The sequence below is a fragment of the Grus americana genome, chromosome 1 (assembly GCF_028858705.1).
Source record: "Grus americana isolate bGruAme1 chromosome 1, bGruAme1.mat, whole genome shotgun sequence".
Lineage (NCBI taxonomy): Eukaryota > Metazoa > Chordata > Aves > Gruiformes > Gruidae > Grus > Grus americana.
The window spans coordinates 113,931,833-113,948,421 of record NC_072852.1 but is presented as its reverse complement, the minus strand read 5'-3'; the positions used below and the strand labels follow the sequence as shown (position 1 = coordinate 113,948,421).

At 41.9% G+C, this 16,589-nt stretch overlaps 1 protein-coding gene across 8 annotated transcripts in view; it reads right to left on the bottom strand.

The window, feature by feature from the left end:
• Positions 1–16,589, bottom strand: part of JAM2 (junctional adhesion molecule 2) — a 39,200-nt gene that overhangs the window by 4,741 nt on the left and 17,870 nt on the right. For 5 of the 8 annotated variants that reach the window (XR_008579368.1, XM_054842638.1, XM_054842772.1 and 2 more), the window contains exons 2-5: positions 9,684–9,749; positions 4,681–4,794; positions 3,293–3,445; positions 1,284–1,489 (exon numbers count right to left, since the gene is read on the bottom strand). Coding sequence is in view for 7 of the 8 variants with exons in the window: in XM_054842638.1 (XP_054698613.1) it covers positions 1,284–1,489; positions 3,293–3,445; positions 4,681–4,794; positions 9,684–9,749 (539 nt within the window). In the remaining variant the exon portion in view is untranslated. Of the gene's footprint in view, positions 1–1,283; positions 1,490–3,292; positions 3,446–4,680; positions 4,795–7,093; positions 8,097–8,855; positions 8,957–9,683; positions 9,750–16,589 lie in introns of all 8 variants that reach the window. The other 3 variants (XM_054843043.1, XM_054843127.1, XM_054843225.1) reach the window with 3 other exon arrangements.

Below are 16,589 nucleotides of genomic sequence, written 5' to 3'. Positions count from 1 at the left end.
AGAATTTCCTGTGGGATAGAAATTTTGACATGTCAACAGTGGCCCTTTTAGATGGACATTTTAACTAGATGGAGTGTATCTACAAGGAGATTCTTTTCAGTGGATCAGTACTTTCCAATAAACTGCATTTTCTTAGACGTGTTCTAATTTCAGAATTCTTGAAATCAGAACATTTTGTTCATTTTACCAAAACAACAACAAAAAATTACAAAAAAAAAATCATGTACTACAAAAAACATTTCCCACAGAAAGTATGTGGGGTTTTTCTCTCCCCCAGAAATGGCACTTTCTCTCTTCTTCCAATGGAGAAATACTAAACTGCACTATATTATCAAATACTATTACTGTAAAAATGAAAATGAGGAAGCAAGAGATGGACAGAGACTGACCTCATGTCAATTCCAGTGTTTCTCTGTATTTATTTTTTTAATCATTTGACTTGTTAACTCTTTTTCCCTTTAATATATCCCATACTTTAAAAGTCAGATTTCAGAAGTGATTAGTAATTTTGAGTAGTCCACCTAATTTCCAAAGTGTGCTGAAAGATCCACAGCACCTCTGAATGCTTAGTCACATTTCAGTTACCAAGGTTGGTCGTGCGCAAGAGTAGGGTGTTCCTAGAACAACTCTTTACTTCTGAAAAACCTCAGCTGACAATGCATCGTAGGTAGTATGTATCCATTTTTTTTGGAAGGATCAGCTAATTTTGGGGAGGGGGGTGGGGGAAGAGGGGATGGAAAAGAGATGGCCAGTTCGGAGGGCGGCAATCAAACAACTAAACCAAAAACCCCACACTAAGCTTACTTAAAGCCCTGACTCATTCCCACTGACTTCACAAGTACTGGACTGGAAGTTGTAAATGCCACTGGATTGCAGAGATTCTGGACTGCCCTTAGTGCTGCACTCCCACTGAAGTGTGTGAAGTTTCTATTTCAGATTTTAAGGTGCTATCAAATACAACTCTCTTGACATACTATGAGATCATTCTCACCCAGCACAAGGTGAAATTTGTCATGTATATTCTAGATTCTGCTCATTTATCATTACTGCAGCCTTGCAACTCAAATCACCCAATTTGTCTGTATCACTCAACATCTATGGCTTGTCATTGGTCTGAGGAAGAAACTACCTTCTACATTTGTTAGCACATGTTTCAGTGTGACACTGATCTCCAACAAAGACCTTGTGCATGTTTGGATTAAGACCACTGTGCATCATCGTACTAAACAGCACATTTGGTCTTTTTGATAGCTGGTTATGACAGAATTGGTTGTTACACTTACCAGAGTGCCAGACTTTTTATTCATGGAGTAAGTTACGTTTGCTGCTCTAGCGCTGCCCATTCCTGTCTTTTCCAGTAAGGCAACACCGTTCTTGTACCACTGGTACTCAGACGGAGGAGACCCCTCACTCTCCTTACAGCTCAGTTCCACTACTGTTCCCGTCATTGCGGAGCTGGGTACCTCACATACCGGAGTAGTTGGAGCAACTGGACAATGAAATTGCACTTATTATGCAGTCTTATCGGTACTGTCTATATGACAACAGTTTGACAGTCACTGGTGAAGAAATGAGCACTTGTGTACGTGCTTAGCAACTACCATTTTAATGAAGAGAGAGGGTTGAAGAAGGCAGAGTCCTGCTCCTGGAGAGCACAGTGAAATTTGTAAGCTGCTAAAAAATGGAAGAAAGAGGCTTGCCCCCAGCCTCCCTCATCACATGCTGTGTCATCCTGCCTCCAGTCAACACATTTCATCCAACCCCAGAGAGTTTGTTTCACCCCGTTTCTTATGTGGGGCCTCTTGCTCTCAGACAGAGGAGGGATAACTTGGGGAATCTGTAGTCCAGAAATTCCCCCTTTCCCTTCTCCCTCCACCCCACTATTTAAAAACAAAAGTGAGGAAGAGAAAAAAGATTTTTTTTGTATTAAAAGAAATCAACTGTTTTTTGAAAAACAATTGTCAGAAAGAATTACCAAGACTGGCCATCATCACAGCCATTGCACGAATCCCAGGTTGAGGACCAAAACTAATTAGCAGCTAAATTTCAGTTTAAATTAAAAACAAACATTCCCACATACAGATGCAGGAGAACTGATCATTCCTTCTGCCATGAAGATGAACATCTCTTTTCCAATTATTCTTATGTGAACAGAAAAGAAAGTTTGTTTGGTTTTGGGGTTTTTTTGGTAACTTGAAGCTATGCAGAAAAAACCTAAGGGTGAAGAGTATTCATAGTTTTTTCTTGGCTGCTTTTAAAATAAAAAGCAAAAGTATAGAAAATCAAGTTAAATGCTAACTAATTCCCATTAATTTTCAAAAAGGTTTGTGAGCAACACACATGCACACTCTGTACTTTGGCTTCTAAGATTTCAACTTTACACTAAGAAGCCACATTTAAAAGAGAAAATTGTTCAGAGAGTGGAAGAAAAGGAAGAAGTGGTGTTACCTCATTGTTGGAGCTAATCAGAAGCTCATTAATTTATCATCCTTTATGAAGAACTTTGAGTCTTTATTTATAATTTTAAAAGATCAATTATTTTGTATAGAAAAAATATAGAAACTACAAAAGCAAATATTTTCTTCTCTATACAGAGAAGAGAGGAAAACTACCAACCTCTACCACTCATCAATTGGGGAAAAATACCAGGAACAATGCAACAAGAATGTGCTCAGTATTCACTTTTCCCTCCTTTCCCCAGCTGGGAAAGAAAACAAAAAAAGCCACAAAGAACGACCACCCCCCCACACCCACCCAAGCCAACACCATCTCTCCTGTAAATGAAATCCACAGATTGCTAGCTCACTGGCTGGCATTGCGCAGCCACTGCAGCAGTTTCTCCTTCCAAAAACAGGAGGAGACTGTAGCATAGTGGAATGAACTGCTGCTTAGGAATATTTGATAAGTGTTGACAGATGGTGACTTTCCAGTGCCAAACACCATGATCAGCTTACACGGATTCTCAGCCGCTGAGTGACTTCAGTTTTAGTAGACGTGGAAGTTTCACCATCACGTAAATCAGCATACCTGCTAAGTTTGAGAACTGAACTACACGTTTATATCAATAAAAAAGAAAACTAGTTATGTTCCTTTCTAATGCAAGTGTGTATTTTGCAAAGACCTTTCATGAAGTAGGCTGTAGAACGCACATATGCACATATATTTCTAAACCCAGCCCAAAGATGAAAAACCCAGCAGCCGCACACTATATGGACAACCCTACCTTCAACAACCCTTGCCATCCACCACTCAATTTCTTTACAGAAGCCCAAGTAATAAAGTTTGTTTGTACCCAAAACTGTGAGAGTAATAGTAGCCTCTCCCAGGCGTTGCCCCTCTTCGCTCTTTGCACTGATTTCACAGCGGTAGGTCCCAGAATCCTTTCTGGTCACATTTCTAATACGGATTCCTGTATTCAGCATCTCTGCTCGGCCTCGAAGATCACCTTTAAGGGAGAACAGACAGAGAGGTTGCCGCTCTTTGCTTACAGCAAATATCTACACCTCATTGGCTTGCTCTGAAATCATGTACAATTTCTGAATTACTGCTCATTTGTTCAGTGTTCATTATCTATCACCAAGGAGCAATATGTAACCCCCCCTCCCAAGACAGAAAGCACCTTCCACAACTTGTCCATTTAGTCCAAAAAACCTCAGTTCAAAAACCTACATCTGTCATACATTTTCTAGCTGGAAGATGGAATACATTTTTTTTTTCCACCAACTTTTCAAGAAAACATGTATAGCAGTAGTCAGGTGACAAAAAAAAAAAGACATCATTTTCCACTAGAGGGATGGCAATCACTAATTTAATTCTTTTACAGAAAGAATTCTGCACGAGACCACAGCAAAGTATTTGACATTTTAACTTGGCAAGAAAAACTTGATGGATTTAGCAAAGATATTGCCATCAGACTTCTTACAATGAGGTTTTGTGGATTCTACAGCTTGTTATGAAGCTAAAGTTACTTACACGCACAGAACCAGGAGTTCCAGTGTCTCTCTAAATTAAATATACACGGAAAAAAACCCAAGTCCATCAACAAGACCAGCACATCTTGCGTGCTCTACAAACTAACAAAATTGCTGTGTTTTTATTTTACTTCTCAGCTTTCATTTACTGGGTACAAGGTACCAAACCCACGTATTTTCTTCAACACGTAAAGCTGAGGTAAGTCCTTTTAAGAACATATAAACAGAAATTCCACTTCTGAAAAGAATATGAATAATTTAAAATACACAGCTGAGTTTATATTTTATGTATATAAAAATTGCGGCATTATTCATATCTAAGCCTCCAGCTCTACAGGAGGCTTCAGAAGCCTCTTTGTAGGATAGGAGTGCAGAGCTTGCAGTAATTTGGGGAGGTTTGTATTTGAACGCAATTTCATTTTTTAAAAATTTCAAGGAATGTCCAGTGCCATTTTTCTTAGTCTTGGGTTTTATTATATTTAATTTAATTAAAAAGGTAACTAATAATTGACAATTTTATTAAGAAATTTTTTGGGTTTTTTTTTCCCCTGGGGGAAACATTCTGTTCCTCAAAAGGACAGCTTTTCAGTATGGAAAGTCAAGAGCACTCTCTTTCAGTCATTTTCCTAACCCTGTTCCCCAAGAAAGAGTGATACCTATGCTAGAGAATGACACGTTAAACCATCAGTCTAAGTTTGTAGTACTGTACCTGTAAATTCACTATTGTAGTAGACAAATGAGACTCCTTGAGACTGGATTTTCTTCCATTCTATTCTTAAGCTCATCCCTTTGGAAAATTTGTGCTTGCAACTAAGAATAGCTTCTAGAGGGGAGAAAAGAAAAGAAAAGAAAAGTACGAAAGGGAAAATTAGAGACTTTAGTATTGTGTTTGGTATACATTCAGGCTCCATGAAATTAATACTCCCCCTTCAAAAGAATCTGAGCAGTCAGCAAGGGCCAGATCTACTTCTCAAAGTGATGCCATCACAGCTTCTCCAGATTTACGCAAACACAATGGGGAAACAGAAACCAGTAATTTTCCCATACTTCAGTGGCTTTTGGATCAAACTTCAGATGTTGGGGACTAGATATTCCCATGGTGGATGGGCACAGATTCTGTATTACTACCCTCATTTTAGGTTTAAGTCTTTTCATCAGTGAGCAAACCACCATTTAAAAAAGAGGACTCTCTCCTTGTTAAAATCAGTATTTTGTGAATTGACATTCTGAATTCAGTACCAGTAGATTAACTGTTTAAATTTATAACTTAAGGCAGATGGAAAACATACCAGTAAGATGGTTAAATATTCTCTTAAGTAACTTACATACTTAACTACAATTTCACAGTGGTTGTTGTAAGGTTATGTGAAAGGTGAGAACCTGCTTCATTAACGTTACCTAGTCAAGGATGTTTTCAATGCAAAGGTGGTAACAGGTAAAGGGGGCACTGACAAACAAAACCACAGCAACACAAACATGATAGACAAGGACTAACAGAGATGATGACAAAGACCATCAGCCTCCAAACAAGCTGATGGGCCTGTGGTGCCCACAACTGGCATGAGTGAGGGTCTCTCTGTCAATAGGTAGAGGGGGCACAGATCTCGGTGAATCTTGAAGCACGTGTGCTTGGAGTGCCAGCTATTGGGGCAGAGGGAGGGTGGCTTGAATGAATCTAAGGCCAGCAACTGGGGTCACATGTAGACATCCCTAGGCTTGTGCTGCTGGCTGCTGGAGGTGGGGGTGTGTGGCGTGTGTGAAGTGTTTGTATCTTCCCCAAACCTAGTGTGCCTGGAGGTGTGTGCAGTTCACTAGCAAACCTCAAGCTGCGTGAGCTAGTGAGCAGGAAGCCCAGGGTGAAGGCAGGGGCAGTGAATGGGCAGAGAGGCCATGCTGGTACTCCAGGTACCCATGAATGTGCACATGCTTGTCAAGCTAGAGTGTGTCCTGTGAGGGCTTTCACCAATGAACTCCAAGGAGGTTTGGTTGTCTACCCTTAACATTTAGGTGAATCCAGGCAGTGTTATAAGCTGTTGAAGGCAGCACCTTGTCTGAGGAGGAGGTCTGTGTAGCTGGCGGTGCCAAGTGTCATGAGCGTGTGTATATGTACGCACATGCACATGTCTCTGGGATATACACACTGCTCTGCTACTGGTTGAACCCAGAAATGGGGAAGCAGCAGCCATGTCCACCAGCCCAGGACAAAGATCCGGGTCTCCAGGCACAGTGGGCTGGGCTCCAGTGGCCAGGCAGGAGGAAACCCCAGGCCCCAGAGCTGCTGGAAGTGGCAGCTGCTCATAATATCCCTTGGCTGTTACCTCTTATTTTTCTTGAGTTCTCAAGAAAAGAAGGTTCATACAATTGCTCACCTTTCTGTCTGTCCACTCAAGTTTCCCTGACTTATGTATAGCAGGCATCACCAACTAAGCTTCACACAGAGGCTGAGCTTTCAAGAGTTACTGAATTTTGCTAAGTTGCCATAACTGGGTAGGAAACAAACCAAAATTAGTGGTCCTAATAAGGAACAGGTCATACTGGGAGCTCAACTGTTCTTTTTTTCTTCCCATCACTAATATGTAGCTTGTATCATAGTAATTGTGGTCTATGGTGAAGTCTGTAGTTATTAGGGGGGAACTGAAAAGTGAGAGAGAATATGACAAACTGTATATGTGAGTTATGGGGACAAACTCAGTGTTTCTGTAGTTCCACTCTCTGTGGAACAGCACACTGGGAATTTTTTTTTTTCCCTCCAGTAAATAACTCTTCAGTCAAGGTATTAATAAGAACTGTTGGGAGACAGTATCAGAGGAAAGAATCCAACCGCACATCTGACTGGCTCGAAATCTATTAACAAAGTCAAATTTAATATCTCCTAGAAACTTCTGTGAATGAAACAAATACAGTGTTGATCTTGCCACTTCAGACTGCTCATCTTCCAATATAGGTTGGAGTACAATGGATCAAAGGCCTTTATAGTTTTGGCAATGCCTGCCTAGTCTCAGGAGACAAACATCCGCTGCTCCAATACACAGTCAATCTGCATTAACCAGCACTCTCATTTCCAGTTTCAGCAAACAAGGCTAAAGGGCAATTAAAAGATACTGACAAATCTACCCACTCACCCTTTAGAGTCCGATTTCCCAGATCTGTTCTGTAAAGAAACAAAAAGTTTCAAAGGGGCCAGGCTGGTAGCCTTGGTGATCTCTCACAGAGGAAAAAATGTCCAGACTTGAAAGAAAAATTGAGGCAGGAGGGCATTCTTTGCCAGAAACGTATTACACACACACTGGCCGCTTCGAAAAACATGCTGCGCACTCAGGAAGCCCGAGGTTCCTGACTTCAGGTTGAGTGGATGGGTGGAGGCTTCCTGAATCTTAAGATTTGCTAAAGTTTCCTTTCCATTTTGTTTTTGTATCCTTCTAACAAAGAAAAACCATCATTCAAGCTCAGCTTGCTTTTGCTACTGACCTTGTGACAGCTGGCTGGTCTCATGAGTTGGTCTATATTAGTAGACACAGAGACAGCTCAGCTGAAGTGTTCTCAGCTGAACAAGTCATCTCCATCTTGACTAGGCTGCCTGTTTCTTGCATGCCATGTTTTGTCATTTCAGAATAAGATAGCATTGATGCCCTCTCACTAATCTTATTTGGAGAAAGAGAATGGAATGGAAGAAAGGGAGTGCACGTAGAGCAGAGACAACGTAATAAAACGCTCTGTCGTGGTTTAACCCCAGCCAGCAGCTAAGCACCACACCCCTCCCCTGGCAGGATGGGCAAGAGAATTGGAAGACTAAAAGTGAGAAAACTCCTGGGTTGAGATACAGACAGTTTAATAGGTAAAGCAAAGGCTGCGCACACAAGCAAAGCAGAACAAGGAATTCATTCACCACTTCCCATGGGCAGGCAGGTGTTCAGCCATCTCCAGGAAGGCAGGGCTCCATCACGCGTAATGGTTACTTGGGAAGACAAACGCCATCACTCCGAACATTCCCTCCCTTCCTTGTTCCTTCCCCAGCTTTATATGCTGAGCATGACATCATATGGTATGGAATATCCCTTTGGTCAGTTGGGGTCAGCTGTCCCGGCTGTGTCCCCTCCACCTTCTTGTGCACCCCCAGCCTACTCGCTGCTCAGCAGTAACAAAAACATCCCTGTGTTATCGGCACTGTTTTCAGCACAAATCCAAAACACAGCCCCATACCAGCTACTATGAAGAAAATTAACTCTATCCCAGTGAAAACCAGGACACCCTCCTTATAATTCCCCTCATGTTTTTACCCATCCTAATGGAGTCAGTGAGAGGTATTTTCCAGAACAGGTCTACTTGATTTGCATTAAGGTAGGCCTGCAGGATGCTGTGCATCAGCACAGGCTCTGCCAGGTCTGGAAGAACTTTCTGGGATCTTGGAGAGGTCTGGACAATGTTTAATTTGGATTTACATCTGGTCTGGAGGCTATCATTTGATTATAAAATCATAGAATATCTCATTTTGGAAGGGACCCATAAGGATCATTGAGTCCAGCTCCCTGCTTCTGGCAGGACTACCTAAAACTAAACCATAGGACAAAGAGCGTCATCCAGATGCTCCTCGAACTCTGACAGGCTTGGTGCCATGACCACTTGCCTGGGGAGCCTGTTCCAGCAACCTGTTCCACTCTTCTCTACAGTAGCAGGAGTTGGAGGAGAAAAGCAAACTGCATTTCAGATCAGCTGCATTCAGTTGAATCAGCCCCTGCCATTCCCTTAGCACTGCTATACAAAAAGAACTCAGCATGGCATCTGAGCTATGTTAAAGTGACATCACTCTATCATACAAATAACAAAAGAACAAAATTCAAGCCATATATCATAAAAAGACAGAAGCTAATCAAGCTTTAATATTACCTGAAGAGCTTCTCTCTCCTCTTGCCTGTCCTGAGCTCTAAATGTTTTAAGTTTTCTTCCTCAAAAGTGACAAGAATACTTGACAGGAGCCCAGCTGACAGCTTTAGAGACCACCAAAATATTTGATTATTACTCAAACAGATGAATAAAGCCTAAAGCTTAGCAAACAGTTCTTTCAATTCCCAAATTCCCATCTCTCTCCATTCCAATCAAATGCAAAGAAAAAACAAACCAACCAACCCACATAACCCACAAACCTCACATACACACTACTAGCATCCCTTTCTCATCTCCCCAGCAAACATCAGGTTTTTTTCCCTGCCTCCTTAACTTCCCTAGCACATTATTGGAAGTCATTTATTATTTTACATGTGAGATATACACATATAAATATGTAAATAGACATTTAACTACTGACAATTAAAAATTATAGTTACTGTCAATTAGCATACAGTTATTCTCTCCCAAGTCCCTCACTTCTTTGTCTTCTAAGATAACTAATGCTTCTCTTTTCTATCAGTTCCCAGCATTTTAGGTGGAAGGAAACCAGGCAGAAGTCAGAGTGAGTTACCAGGACTGACAAACAAGTCATAGAATCATAGAATAGGTGAGATTGAAAAGGACCTCTGGGGAGCGTCTAGTCCAACCCCACATCAAGTAAGAGAAAATGGGGACAAAAGCAAGATTATATAGAGTCAATGGAGAGAGCAGGAGCAGGACCACTCAGGAAAGAGGAAGACAATCTTAACAGCTGCACAGCTTCTGCATGCATAGCTTGCATGTGATGTGCCTGTATTAAAAATAATCACAGCAATGCCCATACTGTACCCTTAAACTCCTCTGCTTTTACATTTTTGTTATCCGTTTCAATGGAAATTCCAGACACTTTAGGATCTGCAAGGGGACAGAAAACAAACAAAAAAGACAATTCAGCAATAAACACTTGTAATTTCATATCTGCTTCAGCAGCTACAAGCAATATTTTTGAGACCTCCTTACACTGGACAGATTAGATATTGTCTGCTAGAGAGCATGGGACTAAGAGCTAGACCAGGGCTGGCCATGTGGGTGGCCCTGAAGAACTCATCTTTTCCTCTCCATGCCCTGGCACCTGTAAAAAATAGTAATATTTCTCTTTTACTATAGCATGATAATATTTACACGTGAGAAGTTCTATATAAACAGTAGGCGTTGTTTTATACTGGGGTAATGTCTCAGTCTGCTTCTAACTGTGGAGACTTTATTAATCCATAAGCGTATTTTCCATTGTATTCCTATTACAAGGCAGGCATGTTTACTTAAGAATACCATGTACAGCTTCTACAGGGTAAAAAAAAAGTGTGCAGTAATCAGCAGTTACCTCAAATTCTTGTTGAAATGAGAAGGAAAACATTAGTCAACGTTTCTATAGCTTTATATCAAAGAGAGGAAAAATCTCCAAAATGCATTTTTGGATATCTCTTGTATTGGGAATACTGAAATTCCAGAGAGAACAAGTGAAATAACCATTAGCCCTACATCAACCCCCATCCAGCTATCTCCTCCCCAACTGCACCTCACTATATGTCCTCTCTTAAGAGCTGCTCTCCTCCTAGGAGAGAACTCCTCTGTGCTCCCTCACGATTCAGAAGCATTCCTGCAGGGCTCAGGAGTCAGTCACCATTATTCCGATTACTCCATGGCAGGCTACAAGTCTACCAAGTGCTTAAGAACAGCTAAATATAGTTCTTCACATGGGTTTACATTAATTTTTTTTTTCTCCAAAAGCATCTCAAGTTCCCTCGGATTTAGGACCAGTTTTGAGGACAGTATGGACACTCCTAATGCAGTCCCTGTCCTCTATCTGCATAAGCCAACTGAACAATTGCTACAACGTGTATGAACAAAAACTAAGCCTTTCTCCCATCAACAATATTTAGAAAGAGGGCTTGTTTAAGAGCATAATATTCTTTTGACCAATAGAAACTAGGCTTGCTTTACTCCGTTAAGTCTAATCTTGCTATTTACCTCTCACGCACACAGACCTCCTTTGTTCATCCCCAAGGAATTACTCTCCCTTTCCCCCACCTACTGGGGGAAGAGTTGCACACAACCTAGCAGATGAACATCCAGTCTTGATCTGAAGACACAAACAGATCAAGAATTTTCTGCTTCTTATTGTTTTGACAGTTGATTACTTCGGTTGAAGCATGTGCCTCATTTCTCACTTGAGTGAGCCCACTTGGGCTTTCAGCTATGGGTTCTCACAGCTCTGAGTTAGCATGTTATTTTCTTTGTATGAAGGTACCATCATAGAATGGTTTGGGTTGGAAGAGACCTTTAAAGGACATCTAGTCCAACACCCCTGCAACGAGCAGGGACATCTTCAACTAGATCAGGCTGCTCAGAGCTCTGTCCAGCCTGACCATGAATGTTTCCAGGGATGGGGCATCTACTCCCTCTCTGGGCAACCTCTTCCAGTGCCTGACCACTGTCATTGTTAAAAAAAGTCTACCTTATATCTAGTCTAAATCTATTCTATTTTAGCTCTTGTCCTATTGCAACAGGCCCTAGTAAAAAGGTTTTCCCTATCTTTTTTAAGCCCCATTTAAGTTTTGAGAGGCTACAATAAGGTGTCCCCAGAGCCTTCTCTTCTCCAGGCTGAACAACCCCAACTCTCTCAGCCTGTCTTCACAGGAGAGGTGCTCCATCCCTCTGATCAGCTTCAAGGCCCTCCTCTGGACTTGCTCCAACAGCTCCATGTCTTTCTTGTACTGAGGACCCCAGAGCTGGATGCAGTACTCCAGGTGGGGTCTCACGAGAGCAGAGTAGAGGGGCAGGATCACCTCCCTCGACCTGCTGGTCACGCCTCTTTTGATGCAGCCCAGGACACGGTTGGCTTTCTGGGCTGCAAGCACACATTGCCAGGTCATGTTGAGCTTCTCATCAGTCAACATCCCCAAGTCCTTCTCAGGGCTGCTCTCAATCCATTCTCCACCCAGCCTGGATTGATACTGGGGGTTGCTCTGTCCCATGTGCAGGACCTTGCACTCGGCCTTGTTGAACCTCATGAGGTTCACATGGGCCCACTTCTCAAGCTTGTCCAGGTCCCTCTGGATGGCATTCTGCCCCTCAGGCATGTCAGCAGCACCACTTAGCTTGGTATCATCAGCAAACTTGCTGAGGGTGCACTCCATCCCACTATCTTATGTCACTGATGAAGATATTAAATAGTACTGGTTTTCTTCTCATTAAAGATCATTCCTTATTTTTCAAGTCTGGGACTAGAGAGGGAACTCTCCATAATTTTGTAGGTTTTTTTCGGCATCCTTTAAAAATACAAATTGCAGTTCTATCAGTATCTGTAACTACTACCTCTGTGAGTCATGGAACAACAGTCAGAATAGGTATCAGAATCCCCCACACTGTAGCAAGAGTTCAGTTACTTATTCACTGCATCCCACTGTGGTGGGCTGACTTTGGCCAGCTGCCCACCCAGCCGCTCTCTCACTCCCCCCCTCCTCAACATGACAGGGGAGAAAATAAAATTAAAAAGCTCATGGGTCAAAAGAACGACAGGGACATCACTTAGCAATTACCACCACAGGCAAAACAGATTCAACTTAGGGAAAGAAAATAAATTTATTGCCAGTTAAAAAAATAAAATTGAGTAAGTGCAGAGGCTGTGGGGAATGAGGGTTGCAGTCAGTCCGTAACAGCTCCTTCCTGTCACTCCTTCCTCTGTGCACTTTTCCCCTGCTCCAGTGTGGACTCCTCTCTACAGGCTGCAGTTACTGTCAGGAGCCCGCTCCGATGTGGATCCTCCATGCACTTCAGCTTCCTTCAAAGCATTTCCGCTTGCTCCAGGCTGCAGGGCAATACCTGCTCCACTGTGGTTTCTCTATGGGCTGCAGGGGATCCTCATTCCCCTCTCCCCTCAGAGCTCGCAGGGCTGTTTCTCACACTTTTCCCCTCAGCCCTGGCTGCAGGGCAGCGCTTTGCCCTTTCTTACCCAGGCTTTCCCCGAGGCGCCGCCATGGTGGCTGCGGGGCCCAGCCATGCCCTGCAGTGGGTGGGTTGGAGCCGGCTGGAACCGGCTGTGTCCAGCACCGGGCAGCCCTGGCCCTTCCTCACAGAGGCCCCTGCAGCCCCTGGGCCCCTGCATCCCATATTCCTGTATTACTCTGAAGAGCTGCTGATTTCTATATATCACACCATCCCCTTCCCTCCTTCCAAATATATGTCCAACATACCATGTTTCTAAGGGAATACAGCTTCACACATAACAACATAAAGTGAATTTTTTATACAGGCACGTTGCCAAAAGATCCAAATTTGTGTACAACTATCCTGTCCTTAATATGTTTTAAATTTATTATCACCTTTGTGTTACCCCAAAATAGTTACAGCAGAAGTTTATAATATGAAAATAAGTGAAGATGCCAACTCCAGCAAAGCCATTTACGTACTCTTAGAAAACTGAAATAGCAAAAAATATTTGCATTACAAACAGTGCTTGGAAATTTTTTCCACTCCATCAAGAAAGGAAACTTTCCTGTTGGACTTCAAAAAAGAAATAAAAAAACCCCCACAAAACAGAATGACCCCCCCATGCTCTGTTGAAACCTGAGGAGGGAACAGCTTCTCCAGTACCTCCCAAGTAACTGCTACTCCTGCATGCCCACACAGAGCCCATCTCCTTGTTTCGGTCCAAGCTTGGTCTTGAATAAAGCCTGAAGTCATTAAGTCATTCTCCTTTTAACCTATTAAGCCCTATTTAGATTTATGGAAAGAAAATCAGCTTTTGGCTTTTATCAAACCATGTTGTTTCTAGAACAGTAACACACCCCCCTCCCTATATTCCAACAGATAACAAATCATGTTTATCTACTGAAATAAAATCTTCCCTCATGTTCATGGTGAGGAGGAGCATTCTGTTCTGAGGCTCTGACAGCAGCTAACACTTATATAGGAAGCATTTCTAGGATTCCAGTGTGCGGGTAAAATCATTTAAAAAGTATTGGCATGTCAACCTTCTCTGTCTGGATAGAAAACAGCTCAAACACATGCAATTCACCACTGTATTACATTCACTGTTTCATGGACCTGGAAATTTCTCCTCCTCTTTAATACAGAGGTCACACAGCTCACTGTCATGGTCTAAGTATTCATAAGCTAGAAGCCACAATAAGAAAACATGTTTTATGACCTCTAGGGCAGGATCATGGTCCTTACTTCTCACTATGCAAGTTATCATGAAATTACTTTGCATTCTTTGTATTGGGAGCTTGCAATTGCACGGTCTCAATACTTCCCCTTGCATCAAGGGATTTATAGACTACATGAAGATCCTATTAGGCAATGCAATAAGTGCAAAATATGTCAGAAAAAAGAAAAGTTGTTCAACATACACAGAGTCCTCCTCACACACACAAACCACACATATACATAACCCTCTTCAAGAAGCAGTAGAGTCCAAACAGTGACTTTAGGTGGTGCAGAGATAGCTGACTCAATTAAAAGCATTATATATCCTGATTGAGCAGAAAGACAGGAGAGCTTTTTAAAGCTAGAGCATCTCCTCCTTCAAATGTCCTTTTAGAAATGCCTCTACCAATTATTCAGAATCTAAGATTTAACTTTTGGATTTTAGGTCACTATATGAAAAGCAATAGTGAAAGACAATAATTATATTACTGTACCACTAAACTTTTTATTCATCAAACACTTTTACATAGACTGAAAAAACCCTACTCTTACGTGTCTGTAACTTCATTTGTTTATAAATAAACCCCCAAAATACACATTTTTCCATTTGATAATCAATCACACAGCTGTAAACTGATACTACTAGCTGGAGGAATCATTAAGGAAAAGCGCATTAGCCAAACCAAATCAAAGGAAACTCTGCCTGGAGGAAATTACACGAGAACAGAATAAAAACAAAGTTATAAGTACAAGGAAAAAAACGGTCTTGTGGTATTTGTTCTGCCAAGTTCTAAATAGCAGGTGGTCTAGAGCAAAGCTTAACAAAGGATTTCAGAGGATACTGTAAGTTTAGGAAGTCTGATGTTCCAAGAATAAAGCAATAAGGCAGCCAATTCTCTTACCAATATCCTTAAAAGAGAATAGGAAACTAGACAACTGTTTGGTGTTAGCATCCTTTGAACACGTGGCCACCTCAGGATAAACCATCGGTGACATGCTTAGAAGTTGATGCAGACTTCTCAGCTATGTAACTACCTACCATGAGGTATTCAAACGATACCTAGAGTTTTACCACAGTCACATCATTTAAACACATCTGTTTGGGCTCTCCTGCTGCTGTTTTATTTCCCTGAAGAGAAGTAGTCCATAGATTACATAGTCTATAAATGGGGACGGGGAGGAGAAGCTATCTACCTTTGGACAGAATTAGTTGTCAATCACCTAAAAAAATGCTAACTCCCATTCTTCTTAAAATACTAAGATGTGATTGCTACAACCAAAAGTCTACCAACCCTGCTCACGGTGGCATTGGCAGGCTAGGCTGTGTTCTCACACCTCTGACAGGTAACAACAGGCAGCCAGGGCTCAGACCCACCACGCTTCCCTGCCATGCTGCTGTCAGCCATCAGAGTGTTTAAGCAGCCTTCGTCTTCCATCAGTTCTGCTTGGTGAATGCTAGCCTCCAGCAAACATGCTGGAAAGAGATCAGGAGCATTCACAGCCTCTGTTGGAGTCTCCTGTGTTTGCCAGAGTCCTTAACTGATCTCTGAAATTGGCGATTTGGGCACTAAAACATAGCCCAAAATAAATGGAGTACAACCAGCTTCATTTAGTAAACATAACATAAACATGGCATTAAGACTTCAAATTTCAGACAAAGGCTAGAATAAAGTTATCCCATATCATGGGGGGGAAGGAAAAAGAAGCTCAACTTCAGTCTTTCAGTTATCTTGAGTTACAAGACTTCTTGAATCTTTAATAATAATAGAACAGGATTTACTTTTGGCAGAGTTTATGCTATTCACAAAAAAACAACCCTGCATTTCTTCAGCCACAGAAAACAAATAAAGGAGTAGTCTGAAGGGGGGGGTCTCCAGGGTGGGAATACTAAGCCCAGATGTGGAGAACAAGTTTGTATTTTAATAGGCATGGTGTGCCTGCATAAAGGAGTCATGGTAATCCAAGAGAGAGGACACATTTTACTGGCTGACCAGCTAAAGGGGTCTAAAACATAAAATTAAAGGGCTTCTCAGCCACCCCTTCACTTACATAGTAGCTGTGAGTAGCACTTCTGTTGTGTTTTGGAAACTGCTAGACTTAAACACAGCAAGTTTTGGTCATTCAGACCTGGAGCTGCTGCAACACTGAGAGCTGGTGGTAACACATATAGCTCTTGAGAGTAGCTCAACATGCCGTGAAATATATGCGGCAAGATTTTCAACACTCTTCCTGGCTAATTAGGACATAGAGCTCACAAATATTTTTAATCAAGGAAGAAAACTTAGCAATCCTGCATGATGTACACGTGTGCTATCCCTACATCAGTGGCAAATGAGAGAAGTTTTTCTAGCAGCTTGAAGAAGCTCCTTTTAACAAAGAAGTTTTTAGTCCTTACAACTATAAGGGAAACTGTTCCTCGATACGAGCAGATGCAGTGCTGGTTTCCTGGCACTACAAAGAAGTTGTTCAAGTGTATCTGTGCTGGTAGTGTTTCAAGTGTCTGGAAGAAAACACGGCCAGTTATTTTCACTCCTTACACAGTACTAG